We start from the raw sequence: 27,856 nt of genomic DNA on the forward strand, positions 1-27,856 counted from the left end.
ATCTGACTTGGCCGCATCAGAGTAGATCAGTGTGTCGCAAAATGAGCAATAAATAAGTTTTCTACGCACCTTTTCTTGTTACTCCAAGGCCTGAATGGTTTATTCATAGTTTATTTAATGATTTATTCATAGTTGTTGTTGTTTTATTTTCAAATTTACTAGCCTGTGTACGAAGCTAATTTTGACATTTACCTCAGAAAGGAGGCTTTCAATTTTTATTTAAATTTTATTTAATATTCCATTTATATGTTTTATTATTATTATTATTAGCAACTCAATTTTGCACGCCTGCACTTTTAAGTTATATAAGCGTTGCTTGTTCAATATTTATTGTTAAATCAAAACTTGTTTGGGTCCATATTAAAAGATTCATTTGTTCAACCTTGGCCCGCGGCTTTGTTCAATTTAAAATTTTGGCCCACTGTGTATTTGAGTTTGACACCCCTGAGCTAAAGCCTTTCCACAGTGCCTACGTCTCCAGAATGCTGTGCGGTTCTGGATCAAACTTCAGTGAATATTCTATGTTTTATCAAATGTATTTTCTATTGAAATTGAACACATACTGTATCTATCACAATACATTATTGATTCATAGTCCAGTCCTACTAAACACAATGTGTATTAAACAAAAATAGAAGTGAGAAGTAAATTATGTAATCACTAATCATATTTGATGTCAACAATGTGCAGTCCAGTGGAAAATCACTTGTTCTAAGAGGTGGAGATTCTTCTTCAGACCTGCACAAAGTGAACATTATTATTTTTCCTCCAGTTGCTGGAGAATCTGAGGAGTAAAATATTTTTCACTCGTTTTGATCATGTCCACTGATTAAAAATTTGTTTGGACATTTATTCATATAGAGATGGAAGTAATCTCGGACATCTAAATTCCTTGGTATTTTAAGCTTAGCGGCCCAAAAAGCTATCACAAAGTAATGGCTAAAGCATAAATTCTGGATCCCTGAAACCAGATCATAATATTGGTTACTAAGGATGGAAAAAATAACATTTTCATGTATTTTGCACCTCACCAAATTTGAAAAGGTTAAATTGGAAAAAACATTTTTTTTAAAAATGTCCAGCATTTGAGTGACTCTGTACTAGTTATGTTGTAATTTGTGATGTGATGTGAAATGTGTCCACCACTCTTCATTTTTTGTTTATGTAATTTTATGTTGATTTATGTGCAGGTAAGATAAAGAAAAACTATCTAAAAGATCTGCATATTATCCCCCCTGTGGGAATGTAGTGAAAACTGTTCCATTTGGCTGTAAGATAAACATGGACTTGACACGTAATCAGATTTTAGTAAGTTTTCCTGAGTTTTGACATTTCGCCTTCTATCAATGCTTTATCTGTTTTTGGTATCTGCTTGCTTCTAGTTTTTGTGGTTGTCTGGAAAGAACTGTAGAACCTTGTTTATATTTTTTGTAATGAACTGTGTATTACTGTAGACTAAAGTGTAATATCTTTACAAGTGACAACACACAGTACCAAGACTGAAAATGTCTATTATAAAAAATACCAGTATTTTGGACAGTTCAGCAGAATTACATTTTTGTGTATTTTTATTTAACTTACTGTTGCCTCCCGTTTTTTCTTTTTGCCTGCAGGCACAACGGAGAGGTGCCTTCTCCACGACCAAAGTTGGATTTAGAGTCACCTTCTATACGACCAAAGTCAGAATTTGAGGCGCCTTCTCCACGACCAAAGTTGGATTTAGAGCCAGTATTGACAACTAAACCCAAAACGCAGCCTGGAGAAAGGGGTGACAAGCCTGCTGATGCAGGTATGTATGCAAAACATCATCCCAACAATCCAAATCCTCAGGGCCTCAGGGATTTATTGTTCTGAAGCACATGGTAAGCTGCATGCTTTCTAGTAAACCTTTAGATAAAAGAAATAAATCCTTCTTTTCCCAGCGAGTTTAATTTTTCATTCTCCTTTTTCAAAAGGAGCTTGAAAATGCCATTTTCTTTCACTTCTATTGCTGCTGTTCCTTCTACACAATTTTACTGTCAAGAGTGTAAGAATAAGTAACAACAGTTTATCAGCGGGAAACAGGTGAACACTGTGGATGTACAGTAGGTAAATGTACTATTGTTACTCATTAGCTGAGAAGATGGTGACATAAACAGTCCCAACATCCTATAATCATAAGATGTTGCTGCTCCCATGATTAAAGTATGATAATTGTGGTAGAAAAAAGCAAAAATGTAGAAAATAGGCCTATAAAAGAATTTAATCAAAAAATATAGTTTGCAGTGAAAGCATTGTGGAGGTCTATTGTAATCATAGTGTTTCTTATTATTCTTCCAGCAAATAATTGGCTTTTTGGAGGCCTACAAAAACTCACAGAACTTGGTGGGTGCATCAGACTTGAGTGAAAATTACATATTTTAATAGAGTTGGAAAAATGTCAACAAACATCTCAACAGCGCCCCCCGGGCAACTTTCAATATATCTTCCCACATTGACCTTACTTTATTGCACAGCTGTGGCCTAAGACCTACAGAAAACCCTCTGATACTCATGACATGCACTAAATTGGAATTCAGCCATCTTGAATTGAAGTTCTAATTTTGACCCCGTTCTCCCCGTTGATAGCCAGTGCATTTGATCAAACTCCTCCTAGCTATTTCGATCAGTCTGTTTCAAACAAGGTCAGTTTGAGATTAAAAGTTATCAAAACTGAGTTTTAAAGCGTGGCTTGACATCAGAGTTTGACATCTCTTCTTGAAACACAAAAATCTAGTATGTCGTACACAAAAAGTCGAATGACACTAAAGTTAAAATTCAGACCCCTAGGAGCAATAAAATTAAAGGAATTAAAGTTATTTAAGGACAAAAGATACCAAGGAAAGCCAGAGTAAATGACACAGACAGCAGCTGTGGGAGTGGGAGCAGACTTCACTGAAGAATAAATAGATTTCAGAGCGATGTTTTAGAAGCAGGTTCTACGTGTAGTGACAAACAGGGACGTGTCGGAACAGAACGTAAGACTGAAAGGTCGCAGCTGGAAAACATCACAGATGACTGAATAAAACTGACCTGAAGGCCTGCCGGCCCTCAGAGATCTCCTGACCAGCCGCCTGTGAAGGTGCTAAAAGTCGGCGCAGCTCCGAACAAACCAGTCACACTGTGAAACTAAACATGAAAACTCCATCATTCCTGCAATAACAGCCAGAGCTCTCCTTCTGCAGCCGATTACTGCAGAGTAGGTGCAAAGTGCTGCTACACATCAAAATGCTTTTCATTGTTTTATTGGAAAAGTCGGGGACGCACGTCGTTCGTCACATTGAATGACCGTAAACAGAGTTCTTGTCCTGCTGATGAACATGTGAAGAAAAGAGTACTAAATGTCTTATTTAAATGGATTTTCTATCCATTTATTGCACAAGAAAATAAAACATTTCCCTTACTAAGTCTCTGATAGCTTTCCAAACACATTTAAATGCATTTGGCTATTCATTTTTAATTTGCAGCAAGGCTTTTTAATATGAAAGATTTGCATAGAGTGTTTAAGGGTTGTTGACTTTTACTTTGTAGTAATGAAAAAAATGCTGGAGGAAACAAATTAATCAGTGATGGATGAAAGCAATTCTGAGGTGCTTCAAAAGGAAAATTAAAGCTCCATAATAATTTCACAATATGAACCACTACAGTCCAAATACATCCTGATGGTTGTTTTATATGTACAAAATCAAACACAGGCCTTATATTACGCTTTCGTTCTAGTATTTTCTTGAAGGCTTGTATTTTTGCAGCATTAAATATTTTATCCAAATCATAAATTTACAATGGAACGAGCAATGACATGTTGAAGTTGCAGCCTCTACCTCTGAGGGGAAGATTTTCATTATCCAGGAAAGTAGAGGAAATGCATGCCTAAATAAATACCTGTGCAGCTGTTCTTAGGTACAAACAGTGTGTGCATGGTATTCATTCATGTTGTTAGAAATCGTTGTTCTCTGTTCAAAGTGTTAGCATGAAAGCAAGCAGCAGTAAACTTGACTTCAACTCAGTGGAAAATGGCTTAATGTTTCTAAAAGCCCTGAATGACTGGTTTCAAATAGTTAAGATAACACCGAGGTGTGAAAAAAGGCAAAGAGAATGTTGGTCTGAATCTCATTTATTCTTCAGCACCACTAACTAAATGGAAGTTGCGGTTGGACTGTCATCTCCCTTTCATGTGGTCGTTTGTGTCACATTTTATTTGCATTCAAGGATTATTGTTTTTCTGTACATTTTTATCAACAATGTTTTCGTGATTCACCTCATCGACCTAAAAGGATATGCAGATTCTAGATTTGTTTTTCTGTTTCCATGTTTCCCAATTTAATTTGCAGACAGTAAAACAATCTACCTTCAGGCCAGAAAGCGCTCAAATGAAATGGAAACCCATAGGGTCACCATTAGATGTCACTTTGATCATGCAAGAAACATTCCACATAAAACTGATTCCCTGTGGTATGTTGTTCTTTTCCTCATCTCCTCTTCTACGTCTTTTAAAAAAATAAATTTCAGAAGATCTGATGAGTTTTGATGAATTGTCGTCTGCGTCGGAGAAGCTCTCCCACCTAACCACTTCCAGACCAAAGGTAACTGGCAGGAGGCTCCCTGGACAGTTTGCTGGAGGACAGTCGGTGAGAAACTCCGACGTAACCCTTCAGACACTTTGATCAAACAGCTCAAACAGAAAGTGAAGTAGTGACTTTTTACACAAGTTGTGGTAGAAAGTAATTTTATAACATTTGCACAAGAACACACAAACTGTAATGCTCGTAAAGATGTTTTACATTGGAAGCATCAACTTTAATGTCTTTATGTCGGAATTCTGTGTGACGGACCAACCTGAAAGTTTAAAACTAAATCCAATTGAGAATGTGTGATCAAACTTAGATGCTCTACATTTAGCCTAATGTCACACTCTGCAAACATTTCACTTTCTAGATGTGTAAACTTTGCCAAGTCAGTTTTACTTTCTTTCCATATTTTTCTTTCTAAATGATGAAAACTATTTTGTCTTCCTTCCACTTCACCATTCTGCCCAATTTGTGTTGGTCTATCACAGAAAAGGCTGCACAATTTACCATTATAGGAAGTTTTAATGTGTCATTTCTCATCATTATCTCCCGCTGAAATCAACTTTAAATTCTGCCACAGTCACTTTCCATCACCACAGGTTGGATACCCCTCTGCAATCAATCTGTCTCAAAGTTGGCTCAATATTTTTAGTGGAATGGACAGAGAGTGAAGCCCAGAAATAATAAAGTAGAAACATCCTTAATAATGGCAGTAAGTTTCTGACCTGAAATCAACAGTAAGCAGAAGAACCCGACTAGTTATAGATGAGACTTAACATTTGAGTCTGATCTGGGTTTGAGTGTAGGAGTAAACTACCTCAAAGAACACAGAGTCTACTGTTTATTTCTATCTTTACATTAATATCACATTAATACTAATGTAGCCTCAAAGAGGATCTCAGTATTTCTTCTTTTTTTATAAAGTAAGGTTAGACATTTAGTCTGTGGTTGGAGCCGATTATCAGCCTTTTAAAAGTGATCCAAATTCAGTCTCGGATGGCTTTAGGAAATCTCCCGGCATAAATTTTGTTTATTTCAGTTTCCCTTTTCAAGAAAGAAAAAAAAAACCCCACATTGTTACTTAATATTTGAATAAATGTCTACTTGCAGCCTACGAAGGAAGTGAGTGCTGAGAAAGTCTTCAAGGTCGATGAGGAGGAAAGTGCCAAACCCAAGCCAACAGAACACAAAAAGGTAACTTGTTAAGTTTAATCAATCATGATAAGTCAATAATTGGAATAATCGTTAACTATCAATTAATCCCTAACTGGAGTGTACAGACTTAAAAAGGGGCCATTTGATGATAGAACAAACATATGTACATTTTGAATTTAAGATAAGAAAAAACTCTTCTATTGAACACAACGTCACCAGATATGTGGAGGCAGATAAGTAATCAGCAGAATAACCAATTCATAGAATAATCATTAGTTACAGCCCCTCTGTGAAAATTACCTTTTATGTCCAATGATGGCATAAAATGCTCATTTTGTTGCATCTTTACTAACCATATAGATTTAGCAAAGCCTGTTCCGGTAAACAATTAATCAATCAAGACTGTTTTACTACTAATTGCACTGACTGAACAAATTAAAGTTGTGTTGTTGTTACTTGTTTGACTAAGCTTGTGAAGATATTGGTTTATGTTATTGTGTTGTACTGGTGCAGAGTTATCAAATAGATGTGTAATTCAGTACATTTATGTTTGTATATTTTTCTTTAAAATAAATGTTTTAAGTCAATTCAGTGATGTTTTGAATCGGTATAGTCTCATACTACACCTCAGATATCTGTGTCCGTGTGGGAAGTGAAAGAAATAGATGGGTGCATTCCTAATTGTGACAGGCCTAGATGCACCCAAGTGTTTTGGTGGGAAAATATTAAGCGGACCAGGCCTGCTAGAAATATATTTTACACAAGTGAAACCAGAAATTACTCTCCATGCAGCACAAACTTGGCATTGTGAGCTTGATACAAGTATCTACAGTAAAGTCTTCTGCTCATGTTGTTTTTCCATCCACAGCCTTCCAACCAGTCTCCGCCACTCTACCGGCCCGGTTTCGCTGAACCCAAGCCGGGCCCTGCCGCCACTGCCAGCTTGGACGTCAGCATCTCCCAGAACAGCAGAGCCCACCCGGAGCTGGTGGAGCAGAGCGCCCAGCAGGACGAGCTGAAAAGCCAAATAAAAGACCTGCTGCTCTCTGTGGAGCTCCTCAAAGCCCAGCAAATGTAAGACAGCAAAGTGTCAATAAGAACATGAAGCAGGTTTCAGAGTCATTCTATTGATATTCTTCATACTCAGCAGTCTAAGCTGTTTGAAACGCCGTCGGTAGCAGAAAGTTTGCTGACCCATGCCGGTGTGTGTCTGTTTCCAGGAAAGAAATCACAGAGCTGCGGCGAGACCTGGATGAGGAGCGAGTGAAACGCGTGGCCCTGCAGGTAGCACCGCTTCCGCCCAGACACACGCTGAGCTGTCTGTGTTCATTAGGCCGCCACTTTCAACAAATATTGATGCTTTAAAATCCCAATACAACACATATAAGTTTGAATTAATACTGAGACAAAGTTCAAGCGGTAAGAATATGTTGCTGGGCTCTAAGGGGCAGTGTCATGTAAAATCAACCTTTTTGAGTTTTACATCGTGTTTATAATGTTATTCCCTCACCATAAAACATACCTGGAGTGTTGCCTTGATTTTTTTTTTTTTTTATGCATGTTTGAGAAATCCCTTAATCTCCATGGCAACCATTCAACAAAATTTGGTCTTAATTTATAAACAACATAGCTGTTCATAGCTTCCAAAACACACATTTCTACAGTTTGGATAACTTTATGAATCTGAGCTCAGTTAAATAATTCAGTCTCCACTTTAACAATCATCTCTAGTAGATTTGTTTAAAGCCTGGTCTAGGGCTGGACACAATATACCACGATAGGCAAATGGTCATTATTGAACTCTGCGCCAGAACCCCAAAGCATTCTGGGGGATGTAAATGGAGGAAAGGATTTGCATTTTGCATTTTTTGAGATTTTGGGCATGGGAAAAACAGAAAGAAAAAAAAATGTACTAAATAAACCAAGCCAAAGTAAAACAACAATCAACAAAGAGAGCAATGTCAACATAACATGTCCAAAAGGGAGTAGGAAGAAATAAAGGCTTATTTAATGCTACTTCCCTACTTTTAAGGTTTCCCCCACTGTGCCTCATAAATGCTTAAAAATAAAACAATGTATATGAATGAAAACTGTGGATAAAAGAGGAAAGATTACGCCACCAGTTTGGCAATATTTCAGATATGTTAAACAAAAAAACTAATCCATAATTATCTATCGAATGATGCGACATGCTTATATCAGGACTTTGAAGGACTTTGAAGTGTAATTTCTGATCGACAGTTTCTCTTCATTTCCTCCAAAAACCCTATTAGAACATATATTGAGAAAATAATTCTTTAGTTCCGCTAAGCAATAATGCGTTGGTTTGTTCCAGTTTTTGTAATTCAGCTCAGGTACTGCCTACGCTCATGTCTAATGTCTTCCACTGAAGCCAGCAGGATGCATCAGCCGCCGTGCTTCACAGCAGGGATAACAGTCTGTGGATCACAGGCACAGCACACTGCGCCATGTCAGAGATGTTCGGCTTTTTCTCACCGCAAATAGAGACCTCTGCAAAAAGAAGAGGTTTCCTCACAGCTTGCCAAAATTTTAGATCGTTTGAAGGAAACAGCGGTTGCTGAATGTTTGTCACAGCAGCTAATTTTAACAGGGATTTTGGTCGTTATTATCTGTGGGAAATCCGAAATAAAAAAATGTAGATACGTAGATATACAGTATGTATATGTATATGATATATGTAGATACGTTGCATGGAGTAGGTCAAATTCTTCTTTTCTACTTGTGGATGTTAACTGGTTGGCCTACAACACAGAAAATAAGTAGAAGCCAATAAGAAAGTAGAAATCCATTTTTTGGCAGTGTAAAAATGTAATATTTCGACAACTAAATAAAATATCCATAAATGTTCTCTTCATGCTGCTTTTTTTTTGTTAAACTGTCACTATGTCCTGGCAGTATAATACGAGACTGATAAAGTGTGGGGAAAAACTAAGCTCCTCCTAATACACTGCGCCTGGTCAAAACAACAAATCAGAGTCAGGGGGAGGGGCTTCATGCTGTCAGTCACACCCTCTCCCTTTTCAAACACATTATCCACCAACCTTCAGATCAGTAGCTATCTTGTGGCTGAGCACTGGAACTGAACCTACATCCTGCTGCTTGTAAGACACCTGCTCTATCCAATGAGCCACAGTCACAGTTCTCTGGTTGATGCATCAGTCCAGAGAACTCACTGGACTTGAAATGCTGTTCTAATGTAAGGCTTGGATGTAGTTTCTAGAATTACAAACAGAGGGGTCTATTAAGTTTGTTCCCCAAAGAAGTAGAGAAGTACCTTAATTCTAAGATTCACAAACAGCTGTAAACAGTTCAGAGTTCACAATGTTTCACAGCAGAGAAGCTGAAAGCAGAAAAGGACGACAAATAATTTTTACTCTGAAAAGTCCTAAATCCCTGAATTAAGCAGACATGTTCTAGCCATGTTACAGAAATTAGTCTCCTTTTGAATGCCTTCCTGTGACTTCATTTTAACCATCTAAAATAAAAAATAGCCCATTTTTAGTCTTGTTCTCTGTAACGGCGTCCACACAGAACAGTGTAGCTTCGAATTGAAAAGATTTTAAAGCAGGGAAGCTGTGTGATTCTTTCCTTTCTTTTAATTGGATCCCTATTAGTTGCTACTCTTCTTGGGGTCCACACATTCAACGTAACTAATAACACATAGCATAAATAGAGTGCAAAACAAATTCAAAATAAAAGTAACTCCAAAAATAGACAAATCCAAAATAGTGGTCATAGATCAAAACAAATGAGTTATATTGTAATGAAAAACATTATAGAAAATGACATTCACTTCAATATGTCAAGCAATACAGTAGAACACAATACATTAAGAAGAATCATTCAGAATGAAACCTGATACTGGTAATTCTGCACATTTAGAACAACTGTTGAGTTCTTTCAGCAGGGTTCATTCTACAGTTGGAGTCTATGTGGGCTTCAATAGCCGTACAATTCCCAAAGAGACAAAATCCTGAGTTTGTTTTCTTGTCTTCCTGTCAGATCGAGGTAGAGAACCTAAAGAAGGCCATCCAGTCAACGTGAAGCGTTGTGTCCCATCAACAGCCAGCCTCAAGCTCAGCTGCCAGTCCGCCGAGGAGGAGGAGGAGGAAGAGGAAGAGGAAGAGAAGACGGCGATGGACTGGCGGCTGGACGAATGAAGAGAAGGTGGACAACACCACAAACCACCTTCCTCAGCAATCTTCAAAAACAAACTCTTCCTATATTTGTACAACTTTTTGCACATATCTTTTTTTTTTTTTTTTTTTCAAGCAAGGTGTAATTGAATGACAGTTGTATGTTTTTCTCTCTTTTGGATTTTTGTTAATTTGCCAACACAAAAATAGAAAAGAAAACTAACAAAAAAAAAAAAAACGAGGCCTTACTTCAAACTACTGTGCTGGACGGTTCCGCCTCTCCTGCTCTCCACTCGTCTCCGCGGCGACGAGGTTCGCTCTCAGTACTACTGACTCTGTACAAAGCAGGGGCTGCCTCTCCTCATCTAACCTCCTTTCCCTCATTGTTTTATGCTCCACACATAATTCCATTGTTCTTAAGCAAGATTGCATGAGATGTTTGATTTGAGTTAACATCTTGGGATTCGAATGATTTCTTCCTTCCAACGGCAGCTGCCTCTTTGTGGCTGTGGAGCTTTATGATTTTTTTTTTTTCTTCTGTCTTTTATATGTTTTCTAACATTTCTATCCAGGGTAACACTACTGTGCCTGTTCAAACAACAAAATAACAAAAAAGTATATTAAACGTTTAAAATGGGCTATGGAAGATTTGCAGCATGATTATTGTATATGTATATTTTTAAATCGATGGACTTGTCAAATTCTATATATTGGGCCTTTTTCTGTGCTGGTCTCTTCTATTTTTGTCACTCTTTCACTGGGATTGTTCTAATAGCTATAATATATAAATATATATGACACAGACGTGCAAAAAACAATCTCATGCAAAGCTGGAAAGAATAAAGAAGGTGTGAGAATGTCTTTTCAACATGGCCACTACACCGCTCATCTCTTTGATTCGAAGGGAATCATCTGATCTGAATGGACTCTTGTCTTCCTGCTGGGTGATTTCAGCTGCTGGTGGCTCCTCCCACATTCTTCTTTGGTGTGTGGACACTCATCTCGGCCTGAAGACACATTGATTCTTGGAATGATACTCCCACTTTGTTTCTCTTCCTTTTTAGAAATCAGGAGGAGTGATCAAACTTTTTTTTTTGGCAGTTTTCTTGGAAAACAAACTGTGAAATTAGCGAATTAGGCTTTTTCCCCCACGGCTGATGCAGATTTCTAGTTTTTCTTCAAGGTCTGACCTTCCGATTTTTAATTTTCACACTTTTTTTTTTTTTTTTTTTTACCCCCAATGTTCTAAGAAATATAAAACATGGGATGGAAACAAATTGTTGGCTGTCTAGTGGGATGCTAGTTTTGTGTGTCAAAGCAAATGTCTATGATTGAGGGGAAAATCTTAATTCTTGGAGCATTTTTAATAAACAGAGAAACAAAATAATTTTTTTTGTTGTTGTTTTGGACCCACCAATCTGAGTTGAAATTGCCAAATTCTGATGATTTCTGTCAAAAATACAATTTAAGCATTTCCATTGTTTTCATTGAGGTACTGGTGAATAGGAATCATTTCACAAAATTAACCTAACATGAAAATTTAAATCACAGCCTGATTCCCTGGATAAGATTCTCACAACTGTGACTGAAAATATACCAAAATATTCCCACACACAAATCAAGAAAAATATCTTGTGGCTTTCAGTTCAAGGAGCAAGATTACCCACTACCACTAAATTAACACAGCTTATCAGTACAGTTTTAATGTAACCAACAGAATTTTACTATTTTTGTGACCAGAAATGTTGCCAGAGGTAGGAACTTTTTTTCAGCCGGCCAGCCAGCAGTGGTGAAAAGTTTACTGTCTTTACAATGAACTGGGCCATGCCTAATGAAGACGTCTAATTAAAAAAAAAAAATTCTAGTTGCCTGTGAATTACTTTATAATCCTCCTCCACTGCTGTTCAAATGTCAGATTGACATGATGGCAAACGTTTGCAAAAACGTTTTCTTTTAGTAAAATTTGCGAGTCCAAAGCCAGGAATAGAAAATCCAGATCCATGTGATCAGATATTGAGTTATTTTGCTCCAAATACTTACGGTGTGATTTTTAATCTTTATCATTTTCAAGTAAAATGTTTCTTCTTGTAAAATTTCACAGCTGTCTTAAAGTGCTACTTAGTTTTGAATTCAAAATTCTGGTCTCCAGAGTGCTTTGACCAAGTGAAATCTGACCCCACATAGTTCAGCCTTGCAATGCAAAAATCCCTGCCAGTAAGCATTTTCTTTTGTGTGTATGTGTGTGCAACACAACTGGAAAAAGAGTAACAGTATGACTTGGAAAAGAGAAGCTGTGATTATTGGGGTGAATTATTCTGCAGCTCTAATTTATTGCTGGAACAGAAACTAACTTCCACTTGTTATACATTCCACTGTTTGACACAAGGAAAATAAGCAATCTGCACCTTCTATTGTCATGTCCCAGCAAATTCTGTTTACAGAAGTTGTATCTTTGCATGAGCTGAAATTCTTTGCAGAAATGAATAAATATCATCTCTATTTCCTGTCCAGACTCCTCTTGATTTTGTAAGGTTCCATGTCACGTTTTCACGGACTTGTGTCCTCCAGGTATTTTCATGCACAAAATCTCATTTGAAATATTGATTGAAAAGTATGGACTTTAAACACTAGCAGGGAGTTTCTGAGAAAATACATTAAGTCATGTGTTTCAGCATTTATAGCATTTCACCTGCTGTCAGGGCTGGAGGTTATTTTAGCAGTCTAAAAATCCTGGTGATTTCCAGGACGTGTATTCATCTTTGATGCATCAATATGATGAAAGTAGATCTGGACATGGGTTTGATTTTAAAAGAAAAAACATCTTTATGTAGATGGACTGATAAGCTAATGCACCATTGACCTCTATCAACACCATTTAGACATCATATGTTTAAACAAGATGGCCTGAATTACAACCACCGATGGTAGAGCGCAGATTTCAAGAAGTACTGGGCCAACTAAACCCATTAATAACATAAAGTAAAATCAAATTAACTCCCAACGTTGGGCTCGAACCCATAACCCACGAGATTAAAGGTCTCATGCTCTACCGACTGAGCTAGCCATGCGTGATAAGATTTATATTTCCACGTGACAATGCAAACAAACTTGATTTCCTTGTACTAAATAAAAAACACTGCATATTTTTTTGACAAAAGGTTTATCAGCAAATGTAGAACGCTCCCAACTGAATTTGCTGCTCCGATGGCAGAGAGTACGTGTCATGAAGTACTGGGCCACATAAACCCATGAAGAACATAAAGTAGGTGAAATCAGAAACGCCCAACGTGGGGCTCGAACCCCCGACCCTGAGATTAAGAGTCTCATGCTCTACCGGCTGAGCTAGCCGGGCTTTGGTGGCAACCAATTCATTCACCATCGACGGTGCAAAAAAGTATATTCAGCAGCTACATTAGAATCGGCCGGGTAGATCGGGAGTCTGCAGCAATTTTCCATAAAACTGGTCTTACGTGACATATAAAATACTGTCAGACCATAAAAGAATCTTGTGCAGAGTCTGTCATGTGCATATGGAAGGCAGAATCAAATTATGTACCACATTTACAAAGAAGGAATTTTCACAAAATGAAATTTGCTCTCGAGATCAATCACATAAGTATTGTCAGGAGTGGGATTCGAACCCACGCCTCCATCAGGAGACCAGAAACCTCTCCAGGAAGTAAGGGGTAAAGCCTTGAGTCTGGCGCCTTCGACCGCTCGGCCATCCTGACCTGCGTTGCTCCACGCTTAGAAGGTACAAAGGCACTGGGCCTAATCTTGACGGCTTTTTCAATGTACTCGCAGTACTAAAACAAAAAAATTGTGACATGTTTGGCCAAAGGGCTATGAGTAAATGTAGACCTCTATCAATAGCATTCAAACATAGAAGACAGTGGTTCTGCAAGGTTCATGGACATACAACCACATTTCAACGAGCACTAGTCCACATTCACCCTTCAACAATGTAAAGTAAATCAATTTTGAAACGCCCAACGTGGGGCTTGAACCCACGACCCTGAGATTAAAAGTCTCATGCTCTACCTACTGAGCTAGCCGGGCTTGATGACAAGATTTATATTTGCTCGTGACAATGCAAACAAAGTTGATTTCCTAGCTTGTACTAAAGTACTACAACAAAACACTGCTAATGTTTAGGCAAAAATGCTATCAGCAAATGTAGACCTCTCTCAACTGAATTTAAACATAAGTGTTTAAACAAGACCGCTCCGATGGCAGAGAGTACGTGTCATGAAGTACTGGGCCACATAAACCCATTAAGAACATGAAGTAGGTGAAATCAGAAACGCCCAACGTGGGGCTCGAACCCACGACCCTGAGATTAAGAGTCTCATGCTCTACCGACTGAGCTAGCCGGGCTTTGGTGGCAACCAATTCATTCACCATCGACGGTGCAAAAAAGTATATTCAGCAGCTACATTAGAATCGGCCGGGTAGATCGGGAGTCTGCAGCAATTTTCCATAAAACTGGTCTTACGTGACATATAAAATACTGTCAGACCATAAAAGAATCTTGTGCAGAGTCTGTCATGTGCATATGGAAGGCAGAATCAAATTATGTACCACATTTACAAAGAAGGAATTTTCACAAAATGAAATTTGCTCTCGAGATCAATCACATAAGTATTGTCAGGAGTGGGATTCGAACCCACGCCTCCATCAGGAGACCAGAAACCTCTCCAGGAAGTAAGGGGTAAAGCCTTGAGTCTGGCGCCTTCGACCGCTCGGCCATCCTGACCTGCGTTGCTCCACTCTTGGAAGGTACAAAGGCACTGGGCCTAATCTTGACGGCTTTTTCAATGTACTCGCAGTACTAAAACAAAAAAATTGTGACATGTTTGGCCAAAGGGCTATGAGTAAATGTAGACCTCTATCAATAGCATTCAAACATAGAAGACAGTGGTTCTGCAAGGTTCATGGACATACAACCAAATTTCAACAAGCACTAGTCCACATTCACCCTTCAACAATGTAAAGTAAATCAATTTTGAAACGCCCAACGTGGGGCTTGAACCCACGACCCTGAGATTAAAAGTCTCATGCTCTACCTACTGAGCTAGCCGGGCTTGATGACAAGATTTATATTTGCTCGTGACAATGCAAACAAAGTTGATTTCCTAGCTTGTACTAAAGTACTACAACAAAACACTGCTAATGTTTAGGCAAAAATGCTATCAGCAAATGTAGACCTCTCTCAACTGAATTTAAACATAAGTGTTTAAACAAGACCGCTCCGATGGCAGAGAGTACGTGTCATGAAGTACTGGGCCACATAAACCCATTAAGAAGATAAAGTAGGTGAAATCAGAAACGCCCAACGTGGGGCTCGAACCCACGACCCTGAGATTAAGAGTCTCATGCTCTACCGACTGAGCTAGCCGGGCTTTGGTGGCAACCAATTCATTCACCATCGACGGTGCAAAAAAGTATATTCAGCAGCTACATTAGAATCGGCCGGGTAGATCGGGAGTCTGCAGCAATTTTCCATAAAACTGGTCTTACGTGACATATAAAATACTGTCAGACCATAAAAGAATCTTGTGCAGAATCTGTCATGTGCATATGGAAGGCATAATCAAATTATGTACCACATTTACAAAGAAGGAATTTTCACAAAATGAAATTTGCTCTCGAGATCAATCACATAAGTATTGTCAGGAGTGGGATTCGAACCCACGCCTCCATCAGGAGACCAGAAACCTCTCCAGGAAGTAAGGGGTAAATGGGCCTAATCTAGAGGGTTTTTTCATCAAAAACATAAATTAAGTCAAATAGAAATGCCCAATGTGGGGCTAAAACACCAGGCTTTGGTTGCAATCCTTTCACTCAGCAGTGCCAATGTAGACAAAGTTAATTCTGTTGCTCAATAACCACCACCAGTGTAGGTCGGTAACTTGACTGAGCTAGCCAGGCTTGATGACAAGCTTTTCATTTGCACACGCCAATGCAAGCAAATTGGTTCCCCTAGCTTGTACTATAGTACTACGACAAAACACTACTTATATTTTTTGCCAAACGGCAACAATGTAGACCTCTATCAATAAAATTTAAACATAACAATAAGTATTTCAACAAAGTTGATAGATTTACAACCACATTTCAAAATGTAGTGGGCCACATTCACCCATCCAGAAGGTAACCATAGTCAAATTAGAACTTCTCAATGTGAGGCTCGTAATCTCGACCTTTAGCTTTAGATTCTCATTCTCTGCCTACTGAGCTATCTATGCCCAGTGATTCTTTTATACGGTAAAGCACCCATTTTAAGTACTACTGATCAAGCTATATTTATTTTTGATTATTTTGTGAAGATCACCTCTCATTTTGACATTAAATGCTTATTGTAAAAAATGTCCAAATTTTGTTGTATCATGTTGATTTGTAACCGAAATAAAAATGATTACTTTCTATAAATGATGTATAACTTGTTCACCAAAACTGTCCTTTTGCGGTTTTTATTAAATTCAGCAACTGCAAAATAGGAAATACAGCTTTGCTTTTGAATAGAAAAAAAATAAATACAGAGAACCATTGATTAACAGTTTTGTTCAATAAACGTATCATGTGAAATGTTTCCTGATGACGAGGTATTTTTTTTTTTTTCCTCCCCTCATTTTAGAAAAACACAAGAGGAGAAAAGGTTCATTCAGATTTCTAGCTGGGAACTAACAAGTTGTAAATACTCCGAGATCCCATTCTGGGAATTTTTTGATACCAACATTCTGAGAAAAATCTTTGACCCCGATTACACTGGATGTCTAAACAAGATACGTTACTGTTTGGTTAAAAGACCATGACCCAAGCTGAGATCACAGGATACAAGTGGAGCAGTTGATTTTAGAACAACGGACAATGTCCTCCTTGTTTGTGAGTTTGTGGTAATAAATAAGACAATGACTTCAGGCAGCTCTACCTTGACAAACATCCTCTTGGCTTATAGACTGCTTTTAGTTCCTGGACTGGGTTGCAGAGGGAGTGAATTCAATATGCTGACTCTCTGAATTTAGGGGTACTCCAAACCTCTCCTACAAGTATTTCTGCATGGCCAAGTACTGAAAGCTGTGAATGCTGTTGTGGAAAAAATAAAAATAAAAAATTTACCAAGCTCTTGTCAGGTGAAATCAGGTTTATTCATATATTGTGCACAATACAGAGGGCTTGTAGGACAATCAATAATGAAGCAGGTCGGGGTGAAAAGCTCTGCCAGGCAGAGACAACACATAAGTTTTATACCAAGGATAAGGAATTAAAAACAAGGGACGAGACAGTCTGGTTCATATACTTATTCCTTAGAGAAACTCCTACAATTATGAAGTTCTTTTGTTTTTGCTTTTGTTTTTCCTCTAATTCATGTAAAGCACTTCAAATGCCTTGTTGCTGAAAATGTGCTATATAAATAAAATGACCTTACTTTACCTTTCAGCAACCAGGCAGATCAAAGTGCTTTACATCATATAAACATCATCCAGTCACCAGTTGTGAAATAGGCAATAAACATTACATTTTGTCAAATGCCATCATCACAATCATCAATACACGTCAAATGTGTTGATCAATGTTTCACTTGTTTCACTATAAATCAGAGGCAGCTCTAAACAGCTCGGGATTTTAGCCTCAGTTTAAAGGAAGTCTGTGTTTCAGCTGTTCTGCAGTTTTCTGGACATTTGTCCAGATTTGTGGTTCAGCAGCATTCCGGATCAGCTGCAGCAATCTGATCTGATTTGATTTTTTTTTTTTTTTTTTTCAGGCAAACTTGTTGCTGTAGTCCATGTGACTATAGATAAACGCAATGAAGAGTTTCTCTAGATCTTGCTGAGACATTAGTCCTTTTTATCCTTCAAGGAGATAGACGGCCAACTTTGTAACTGTCTTTATGTGACTCTGAAGGTTCAGGTCAGAGTTTATCACGACACCCAAATTTCGGGCCCGATCACTTAGCTTCTAACTGTAATAATTGCAATATCCTGTTGAGAAAAAATCTGTGTTTTCCTCTATCTCTTTTAGCTAGTCGCAAAGCTAAAGCTAAAGGAAATGACATGTTAAGAAACACCCTCAAAGCTAAGGTTAAAGGAAAGAGAACGTCCTCTTTAGGGCGTAGCTTAGATAGAGGCTAACAAAGAGAATTACACTGTTGCTTGATGCCATTATGTCCTACTGGCTCCTAAAGGTAGCATAAAAAATGGACCAGCTGTATTTTGGTATTAATAAATGGAATTAATGAATTCAACTCACTGACCCTTCTTCAACCTCATACATCAAGAACTTAGCATGGAGAACGGCTTATTCTCCACAATACATACAACAGCTAACCACCTACACACCCCACAAATACAGCCACAAAATCTACACGTGACACAACGGTGGTCTGTGTTTTCCGTAGCAGCGATTAGACTGCTAAGAGATGAAGTCTGCAGATTAACTGATCATTAAACATTAAAAAGCCAAAAGAACACCTTCTTCATTTCATTTGTAAGCATGAAGAGCAGCTAATATAGATATAGACAAGGCGGAGAGGTAATCAGCTTTTCTTAACCACATCAGCAGAAACTTCAAGTAGACCGTCAACTAGAAAACTCTGGTCAAAAGCCCCCAACAAATAGGATTTCCTTAGCATTCTAAGGAAGATCAATCTTTCCAATAACCTGCTGTTCAGTGGAAAACACTCTGACCTACTGTGTTACAGCTTGCATCTTCAGACCGAGGAACCAAATTCAACTAAAAGCGACTTGGGCACTGAACTGTATTCCTCCATTCCCATCTCTTGTTATAATAATACTTTGTGAATTGTGGAGCGAAATGTTACAGCTTGCTGTGAATGCTCTTAGCTGAACTCTTACACTCTGTGCACAATTGAGCTGATGGAAATAAATAAAGAACATTTTACGTGGTTGGTTGTTTAATTAGCGTAATGATGCATTTCAGAGTAATGTCGTGCAACACTGAACCAGCTCTTTGTAAAGCTGTTGCACTTTGTACATTTGAAAATAACTTTAAAACACATTTTTAAAGAATTTTAAGTGATATAAGAAAAATGGAGGAACAACTCCGAACCCGAATGGGTCAAATCTTTGATGAAATGACTTTTTTTTTATTGTGACTGACTTGTTATCCCACTTGAATTGATGGAAAAGGAAGCCACTGCCATAAATAAGTTGTAAAAAGATCAGATTAATTAATTACTCAAAGGATTTTTTAAAATGTTATTTAATGTTTTACAGCTACAATTGTTAACTTTTTCTGCCCCTTATTTAAAAAAAACACCATACTTAGAAAATCTGTTTTTCTTATTCTCAGAGAAGTTTCTAATCTCATTGACTTGGAACAACTAAGTAACGAAGTATGTTTTTTTTACATAAACTGATGCAATTACGGTATTATGTCAAGATAGCAAAGCATTTCCTGTTCAGAGTATGAAATTTTATGTTTGGTTTTGGATGCTAGACGTCATTATAAAACTACTTCCTGTTGTCTTCTTCTTCATGGTTTACGGCTGCAGCAACATCCGTTTGTTGATCATCTGACTTGTGTGATGTGAAAAAGGTATTTCCACTGCAGTTTTGCAAAAGAAAACAATTTTGATATGGCCCAAAAAAAAAAAAGAAACACCTCATTCTAGCGCCAAATTGCAAATTTATTTTTAAAGTATCAAATGGGGTTAATTATATAGTCAGTGGAAACACAGCTACTGAGACAAAGACCAGAGCTATCAGCATTCGATGGCAAGACTTTAAATTTGATGCTCAAAGATGATTTTCACATAATTCCACTATGTTTAAGGTGGATACACAGAAGAAATTCACTCTGGGTCTGTAAAACCAGTGGAGACGTCAAGCTATCAGCAGCTTGAAAAGCAGCAATAGATTGATTGATTTAGGAGAGCAGATAACAAAGGCACTCCTCGCTTTTCTGATTTTTCATTTGTAAGTAATGTTGACTGATCATTTTCCTTCCACTTTGCATTTATGTACTAACCTGTGTTTGTTCACCCTGCAGGATCCAACTAAATATATATATTTTTTGTTGGAACAAGGAAAACCATGCTAAAAAGGTCAAGAGCTATGAATATGTAGCCATATTGGCCCACAGAAGCTTGTTTTCCCAGAAATTATTTTTAAATTCAGATTGATCTAAAAAGTTACTGCCAGCTGATTTGAGTCAGAAAATGGCAAACTGATTAACTTTCTAAAATAATCAACATACACTGTTATCCTTTGCTGTATTTTCTACAGTTAAATACCACAAAATGCCCAGTAAAACTACCGTAAGACATCTTTACAAGTAGTTACTGTAATTTGCATTGCATTATGGGTATAGTACATAGTATTACAGTAACTTACTGTATGTTTTGAATTTGCAGTAATTTACTGTTTACACATTACAGTAGTGGTACTGTACTTATAATATACAGTAAGAATTATATTTGATTTCCAACGGTCATCATAGCTGCTTCATCGTGGTTCCCTGTTTCTGTATTTTTACTCCTTTAGTGGTTAACATATTTTTAAGGCAGAAAGAGAGCATGTACTTTTGTTTTTTTCACATCCTAGCTAACATTAATATGCAGTTTATCTAGCTACGTCATCAAGCGTGGCTTCGCTTCCAACTGTTTTCTGATGACGTTTGTTTTAAACTCCGAAGCTTTTTCTCTCCAAGTGCAAGTGCAGCTCTGTCTCCGTGCTGTGGGCTCACACTGCTTCAGCTCTTCAAGACAGGTAAAAAAACACTTCTTAGAAAACTGTTTGAAGCCAAAACCTAGTCTGGAAATGTACATTTTAGATGGAGTTAACGTAGCTTATAGCATCATGCTTAGCATAACTTAGCATTATAGCATGAGCTGGTTTGTGCTGGTTAGCCTGGTAAAATAACGTTACCTTTACGTTACTAACTCTGGTGTTTTATATAACTGGCATATTGCAACCTTATAAGTTACGTGTCTGTAAATGAGGTGAAAGATAGGAAAATATGATGGTGTTATTTTTTGAGCTGGTTCGGAATTAACATTAGCTAAGGTGCTAATTTTACCGTCGAAGGTTTTAGCTTGACTTTTACCGCTTAATCTTCCTCGGGCGGCTTTGGGTTGAGATGAGCTCAGTGCTGAGTGTCTGTTAGCATTGTTGTTACATCCTTTGTCGAACAATATAACCTTAACTGATAATTGATCCCCCCCCCTTCTCTTTTTTTTTTTTTACATCTAATGACTGTTCATTTGTTTAAACCATGATCTTGCAAATGTTAAAAGTGCAGATTAGCTACGTAGGTCAGCAAGGATGAATTTCTAACTTTGTTCTTTTTTTCTTTTCTTCAGATGACCTTTGTTTTAACTCCCAAGCTTTTTCCCTCCAAGTGGCTGTGCAGTTCTGTCCTGCTGACTGCTAACATAGCTTCATCTCTTCAAAAGACAAGACAACAGGTAAAAAGACAGCTCTTCAAACATATTTGAAGCCACAAAATAGTCTGGAAATGTAGAGGAGCAGCTAACCTAATCTATAACTTTGAGCTTGCTACAGCTGGTTAGCCTGCTAAAGTACCATTACATCTCCAACACAGTGTATAAGAGTCTGTAAATGAGGACAAAGGTGAAAAACATTAAAGTAGTTTCTGTTATTATTTGAGTTGGTTCAGCCACAGTGGCAGGTGGACAAAAAAGTTAATTTCCAACCCTGGTTACATATAAGGACTGTTCACATGTTTAAACCATGCTCCTGTAAATTTAAAGTTAAGTCAGTACTAACAGGTGCAACTATGTACAGGTGTAAATTCTGCAGCATTTGTACTTCAGAATTTACAGAATTTTGTAGTCATGTGAAGAAACATCAACACACAGCTAATTATCGGTTTGCATGTGGAATAGAGCAATGTCCTGCTTCCTTCAGAACATTTTCTGCATTCAGGTCCCACATGCACAGGAGTCACCGCCATTGCAGAAGTCAGACTGAACACTTGTGGAATGTAATGCTTTAAAAAATGCATTTAGCCCCACAAACTGTCATTCACATCCGCTGTTTCAGAGTGGTAGCAGGATGTAGGGGTAAAATCTAGTCTAGTCTCCGGGATGAGGTTCTCAAAAACCTGTTGTAATCTGGGTGAACTGGCCCTTTAAATATAAATTACAACCAGTAATTCATATTTAAGAGAGTTTTCCTTTTATGTTTTAAAGGTATCTTCCACCAAGATGTCTGTTGAAATGGAAATGACCTTACCCACTACACCAAGGGTAATCATGCTTGGTAAGAGGAATATTTTCTATCACTATAATTTTTTCGTAGCAATGTATGTAATTGTTATGGTAGTCTGTACTTTTACTCACTAGCGTTAGCCTGACAAGGGTTTGTCTATTTTAGGAAATAGCTTGATGTCTGCAACCCGGTGGATGGTCAGTATGGAGGAGAAGGTATTTTTCGAGCCTGAGCAACTACATGACTTTGCCAGCGTCCTTGCTGTCTTTTTTGGGTCATATTATGTCTTCAATCTGGAGTATCAGGAGTCAGCATCCACCACGCTGGAGATGATACAATGGCAAGTACTCTACACCAAGCCATTTATGAATTAAATTTAATGACAGTTTGACTGATGATGAAGAACCATAGCTGATTGCTGTATTGTACGTCTTCATTAAAAAATACAATTAATATATTTTATTTCTGTTAAAAGATTCTTTGTGAGGATCAATCCAGATGTTGGTACCAAATGCACAGCCAAAGTCGGTACAAGCTGCAAGACGGGAAGTCTTGTCAAGAGGAAAGTAGTCAGTGTCAACTCCCAGATCACCACCTTCTTCCAACGACTTGCTGAATTTGAATGGAGGACTTCCAACTAGGTAAGTATTTTACCAAATGTAAATGTTTATTATTTTGTTGTCTTTTCCTCCTATCTTGCATGCTCTGACTTTACTTTAGCCTTTTTAATATGATTTTAATGATTATTTATAAATGCCATGTGATTCCTACACAATAGCCCTTTAGAGTAGCCTACATCTTTTCTGTGTCCGTGGTAAAAAGTGGATGTCGCTGCATCTCTTAATAAATCACAGAAATGTATAAGTGTGTAGTCGTTTAAGTGTGGTGTATTTTTATACTATGCAGTTTTCAGTTTATTAGGCACACCTTTGCAGTAATCCGTCAGCACCAACAAAATGACTAAAACGATTGTTGTACTTCATCGTCCCCTTGGGGACATTTGTAGTACGCAATCTTTTGGATTACTGAAGACTGACTGACTGCTTTTGCCATAAACAATCCAAAAACCTGAAGTGAAGCCAGTCCTGCTCATTCTTTATGCAGCTTCTATTATCACTTCAGTCCAATTGATTTTTTTTTAAACAAATTATCAACTTAATGCTGCTTTATGACAAAGATTTTATGCATGTGAACATTGTCACTTCAGCTTAATTTGTCAACTTCCTGTCGATTTGAAAATGTAGATAACTTCCTGACCATCTCATGACCTCCCACATTGTCTGTCTTATTCTTTACAGTTCAGCTTCCACAAGATGGATCCCACTGATTTTGTTTGACGAATGGAATAAAAGTTCTTCTGATGTAGGAAATGTGTTCTATGGTTTTGTTGTTTTACAGCACATTATATTGTATTGTGACATTGTTTTTTATGACATTGCGAATATGTAAATGGATTTTATTTCTACAAATCTGCTGAAAATAAATACCTGTTATTCACAGTACTTGGACTAAAATTTCTTTTATGAAATTTTTCGGTTTATGGTAAAATATTCTTATCTTAAAGAAATGTAAACTTTAATTTGCAGTAAAACTCTGACATTATGTTGTGAAACAAGTTTACAGTAGACCAGCTTTACTATAAAATACAATTACTGTATTATACTATAAACTACATTTACAGTAATGCAGTTATAACTGTAAAGCACACTCACAGTAAAAATTAACTGTGAAATATCATAACAGTAAAGGTACTGTAGAATGGTAATTACAGTAACTTACTGGCAACACTGTTGCCAGTAAGAGTACTGTAGAATGGTAATTACAGTAACTTACTGGCAACACTGTTGCCAGTAAGAGTACTGTAGAATGGTAATTACAGTAACTTGCTGGCAACACTGTTGCCAGTAAGTTACTGTAAAATTACAATAAAAGGTCTAACAGTGTACTAATAATGTTGATTCCTCTATCATAACAGCAATGCTACTCCCCAAGAACCACTATATTCTGCTCTGTAATAAAATAAAGGTTTTCTGGAAGTAATGATCTTAATCTAGCAGTGATGGTTTGAGACAGAATGTTCAACTTTTAGTCCGGTCTGGTTTTGTTTTTCTTCTTTCCTGCAGTGTGCTTATTCACAAATGTAAATCAATTTGTTGTCCACAAACATAAATCAGTAATCTTAAATTAGATGGCTCCTGGTTTGTTGGGAAAATTACTTTACAATTAAATGCAATGACATATTTTCTATGTAGTTTCCATAGATAAGCACAAAACCAGCCTGGAAAAAGGTCAAATGAGGCAGTGTATTAATCTTGTTGCCTTCAGGACTGTAGGAAATTTCCTTCCTGATGTTTGACTGCCTCAGTGTTTTTGTTTTCATTCAGCCACCCAGAGTTCAGCATCCGTCATGCTTTTCCAACTTCAGCACACACACACACGCACACACACGCCTTCTGCCTGCTGGTGAAGTGAGACTCAAAGTGGCATGAACCAGACAGGAAACAGTACAGCTTCATTTCAAAGTTGGTCACTTTCTCTTTAAAGATTAATATCATACCTTGTCAGTTAGCATGCATTCACAAATGTTTTCCATATTAAAGACAGCATTTGTTTTTTTTAATAATAATTTGTAATGTTTTCAAAGCTTTCTCTATGTGTTGTATCTGAAGTGATAGCAGTAAGCTAACCCATCCAAAAGTCAGAGGCGCTGTAGATTAACTTCTTACAACTCAAAATTAGGTTAGGAAACAGACCAGTGTTTAAAAGTAGCATTTTAATACAACCGTGAGCATTTCCAAATAAAAAAGGGACAAATTTTATAACGCTGACAAAAATGCCGATAAACAATTGGAGGAAAGATTGGAAAAATGTTTGGCTGTAGTAGCTGTTCCCTGCTCCCTTGGCCTTTGGTCCATCAAACATCGGGTAGCACTGGGTCATGCAGATTGGAGAGAAGAAGAGGGACTGAATCTCTGCACACCTAAAAATCTTAAAATCCTTTCAAATGAATCCATTAGGACTGTTGCAGTTTAACTTTGTAAAAGTCAGCTGTGATTTCTCCCAGGACCAGGAGTTGCAGCATCACTTGACAACTTGTGAGTCTCATCCTCCCACATTCTTCTGTCTTTTCCCAAACAGCATCTGAATGAAGCAAGTATCTGAGTCCAGTTTCTGAAGCACTGCATATTTAACCTTTGTCCATGTATTTGGACAAAGGTTAAATACTTATTTAATATACACCATGCTGCCTCGCCCCAGATGTAGCTCTCTAACGTATTGGCTGTATTTGGAAGAACGACATACTCCACATGATTTGATCGTCGTCATGAACTGGGTTTGAGGAGCACATGACCACTGGAAAGAAGGAATGTATGAACAATGAATAGAGGGTCATTGGTGGGTTTGAGTGTAACAGGACTGAATTTTATTCAATAACACTTTCACTTCCTCACAACGGGTTAGATTCTCTTCTGCCTTTAAATCTGATTCAATTCTGTGGCACAGCTGCATTTTCCATTAAACATAAAATTCCACAACTTGAAATGACAAAAATGAAGTTGTTCAATAGTTTTAGTGCTAACATGAAGTGTTTTTTTCAGGTGTGGAAATAGAAGTACTTTGCAAAACAGCAACGGAAACAGTTTTTTCCACATCAAATGTGATCAACAGCCAAGTGTTACTACTGTTGAAAATGACGAAGAAAACAACAGGAAGTGTTAGGGGGATGATGTTTTATTTATGCTGTTTTCAGACATTGTGCAGCTGGCTCCATAAAAGCTCTCACAACATCACACAGTTCATAAAAAAGTTGTGTGGAATTATATATGTTTAATTCATAACTCTTCTGAAAAAATGCTGACTACAATTTTCCCAAAACACGGCACATGTAGTCGCTCCCAAGTAGGCGGGGCTTGTTGCTCCAACCCCTATTGAATACGCCGACGTCTCCTCTGATTGGCTGAATTCTGAATATACCTCATGGAACTGTTTACTGTGGCTGCTATGATATTTAAGGTCTTATCCCATGAACAAACTTGTTCACATGTGATTTTAATTTAATTTCTTACTTAATGGAAACGCCGCAATTACAAAATAAATTTTTTCAACAAATATTTCTGCACATTTGCAATGGAAACACAGCTACTGTTGGAAACACTTCTGGCATTTACGACAAGAATTTCCCTTTCCAGCACGTCCCTGAAGTGTTGTGCTGGACTGAGATCTGGTGATTATGGAAGGTCACTGCAGTACAGTAAACACATCGCAATGCTCAGTAAACCACTTTGAAATGATTTGACCTTTGTTGCATGGTGCCTTTTTTCCTGCTGGTTTTCATCTTGAGAAATTGAGAACTGTGGTCATAAGGGGATGGACACGGTCAGCATCAATACTCATGATGACTGCAGGACCTAATGGATGCTCAGGAGGTAATGAGAGGAACAAAGTGTTTCAATAATCAAACTGGACTCTCAATCCAAGGCAGGCATCAGCTTTACAGTCTGTTTTTTTTTTTGGGATGCTGTGGGAGTTGAGGCTTCAGCATCCTGTTGGTATTCTGATACTTTGGTCCCAATGTTTGAGCTTTACACACTATTTATAAATTAACTAAGTCAGCAAGTTGTAATAATATAAAATGTATAATTAATTGATTTGTGTGATCCAGACAGCCAATCTTATTGATCATTCTTATTGCTCTATTTTCCCCCCCAATTTGATTAACCTTATGGGAAACACTATAGGTGATATCCAGTTTGTCTGTAATTATTAAAATAATTACTTTATACCCACAATGTCAAGTGATTTACACATATTATGAAAAAAATTCAATGGGCACTAGCACATGGAGTAAGAGTAGGTTGTGTATCAGCAAGCGAATGGTGAAGGAAAATAAATAAATAAATAAATGGCTTTTATTTTGAAAGGCATTACCGGAAGCCAGCGCGGCTCTGACACTTAAAAGCACAGAATGACGGTCTCGCGCCAGTCTGACTGATGCGCCGCCGTTGCTGCTCAGCAGTTAACGGGTCAGAGTCAGAGCGTCATCCACGCAGTTTCCAGCTCTGTGGAGCAGGAAGACAGGCAGCTCACGGGGGGACACGAAACTTAAAGTGGGATGACATCTGAGCCATGAACAGAGGGTGAGTTATAAAGGCAAAATTTCTCTTCAGGACCGTTTAACTCTGTACTTTCCACTAATTATTCCATCTTTTGTTGAAAACCAAGAAGAAGATTGAGAAGACTGAAGTGTGTTTGTTTAGCTTAGTAATGTGCTATTGTAAAGCAATGGCTATGAAGGATTTTCCTTTTGTAATTCAGTCAGAAAGGATGAAAAAGATAAATTTTCTCTATATTAAAACCATCTCTATATTAATTTTCTCTTATGTATTATGGTTACTTCCTGCTATGTTATGCAGCTGACCATAATGACGAAAAAGTTTGGAGTCTGGAGATATGTTTTGGCTTTTTTTTTTTTTTTTAAAGATGATCTTTAAAAGCTCTATTTTGATTTAAACCGAGACCTTATGGGAGCTTGAATTGTGTTAAAGTAGAAAAGATTCATACATAACAGATGTCATCTTTGAGATTTACTGCCTGACATATTGTGATGTTGACTTAAGGTCTCTGTGTATACGCCGTGTTCCAAATTATTATTCAAGTGATATTTTCTCAGATTTTCTGACATGGTCAATGCAAATGATGGTCAGTATAATTTTCAAGTCATGAACTATTACAGTATAAATCAAATTTTACTGAAGATGAGAAC

General features: G+C 37.6%; 2 protein-coding genes and 7 non-coding genes across 11 annotated transcripts in view; 2 read left to right on the forward strand and 7 right to left on the reverse strand.

Annotated features, from left to right (window-relative positions):
* The window catches only part of cd2ap (CD2-associated protein), a 55,326-nt gene extending 45,500 nt beyond the window's left edge, over positions 1 to 9,826 (forward strand). For all 3 annotated transcript variants that reach the window (XM_032585177.1, XM_032585178.1, XM_032585179.1), the window contains 6 exons: positions 1,614 to 1,789; positions 4,528 to 4,646; positions 5,697 to 5,780; positions 6,610 to 6,815; positions 6,962 to 7,025; positions 9,765 to 9,826. In XM_032585177.1, the coding sequence (XP_032441068.1) occupies positions 1,614 to 1,789; positions 4,528 to 4,646; positions 5,697 to 5,780; positions 6,610 to 6,815; positions 6,962 to 7,025; positions 9,765 to 9,806 (691 nt within the window). In that variant the 3' untranslated portion in view covers positions 9,807 to 9,826. The remainder of the gene's footprint in view (positions 1 to 1,613; positions 1,790 to 4,527; positions 4,647 to 5,696; positions 5,781 to 6,609; positions 6,816 to 6,961; positions 7,026 to 9,764) is intronic.
* A 3,351-nt stretch (positions 9,827 to 13,177) lies between these two features.
* On the reverse strand, positions 13,178 to 13,250 carry trnak-cuu (transfer RNA lysine (anticodon CUU)). Its single transcript has one exon. It is a non-coding gene; the product is annotated as a tRNA-Lys (tRNA).
* A 268-nt stretch (positions 13,251 to 13,518) lies between these two features.
* On the reverse strand, positions 13,519 to 13,629 carry trnal-caa (transfer RNA leucine (anticodon CAA)). The gene is made up of 2 exons: positions 13,592 to 13,629; positions 13,519 to 13,564 (listed from the first exon to the last, which is right to left on the reverse strand). It is a non-coding gene; the product is annotated as a tRNA-Leu (tRNA).
* A 255-nt stretch (positions 13,630 to 13,884) lies between these two features.
* On the reverse strand, positions 13,885 to 13,957 carry trnak-uuu (transfer RNA lysine (anticodon UUU)). The gene has a single exon. It is a non-coding gene; the product is annotated as a tRNA-Lys (tRNA).
* A 245-nt stretch (positions 13,958 to 14,202) lies between these two features.
* On the reverse strand, positions 14,203 to 14,275 carry trnak-cuu (transfer RNA lysine (anticodon CUU)). Its single transcript has one exon. It is a non-coding gene; the product is annotated as a tRNA-Lys (tRNA).
* A 268-nt stretch (positions 14,276 to 14,543) lies between these two features.
* On the reverse strand, positions 14,544 to 14,654 carry trnal-caa (transfer RNA leucine (anticodon CAA)). The gene is made up of 2 exons: positions 14,617 to 14,654; positions 14,544 to 14,589 (listed from the first exon to the last, which is right to left on the reverse strand). It is a non-coding gene; the product is annotated as a tRNA-Leu (tRNA).
* Positions 14,655 to 14,909: 255 nt separating this feature from the next.
* On the reverse strand, positions 14,910 to 14,982 carry trnak-uuu (transfer RNA lysine (anticodon UUU)). Its single transcript has one exon. It is a non-coding gene; the product is annotated as a tRNA-Lys (tRNA).
* Positions 14,983 to 15,227: 245 nt separating this feature from the next.
* On the reverse strand, positions 15,228 to 15,300 carry trnak-cuu (transfer RNA lysine (anticodon CUU)). The gene has a single exon. It is a non-coding gene; the product is annotated as a tRNA-Lys (tRNA).
* An 11,769-nt stretch (positions 15,301 to 27,069) lies between these two features.
* The window catches only part of opn5 (opsin 5), a 35,702-nt gene continuing 34,915 nt past the window's right edge, over positions 27,070 to 27,856 (forward strand). Inside the window, exon 1 of the mRNA XM_032585788.1 lies at positions 27,070 to 27,230. The gene's annotated coding sequence lies outside the window, so the exon portion shown is untranslated. The remainder of the gene's footprint in view (positions 27,231 to 27,856) is intronic.

This window comes from Xiphophorus hellerii, chromosome 15 (assembly GCF_003331165.1).
Source record: "Xiphophorus hellerii strain 12219 chromosome 15, Xiphophorus_hellerii-4.1, whole genome shotgun sequence".
NCBI classification, from domain to species: domain Eukaryota; kingdom Metazoa; phylum Chordata; class Actinopteri; order Cyprinodontiformes; family Poeciliidae; genus Xiphophorus; species Xiphophorus hellerii.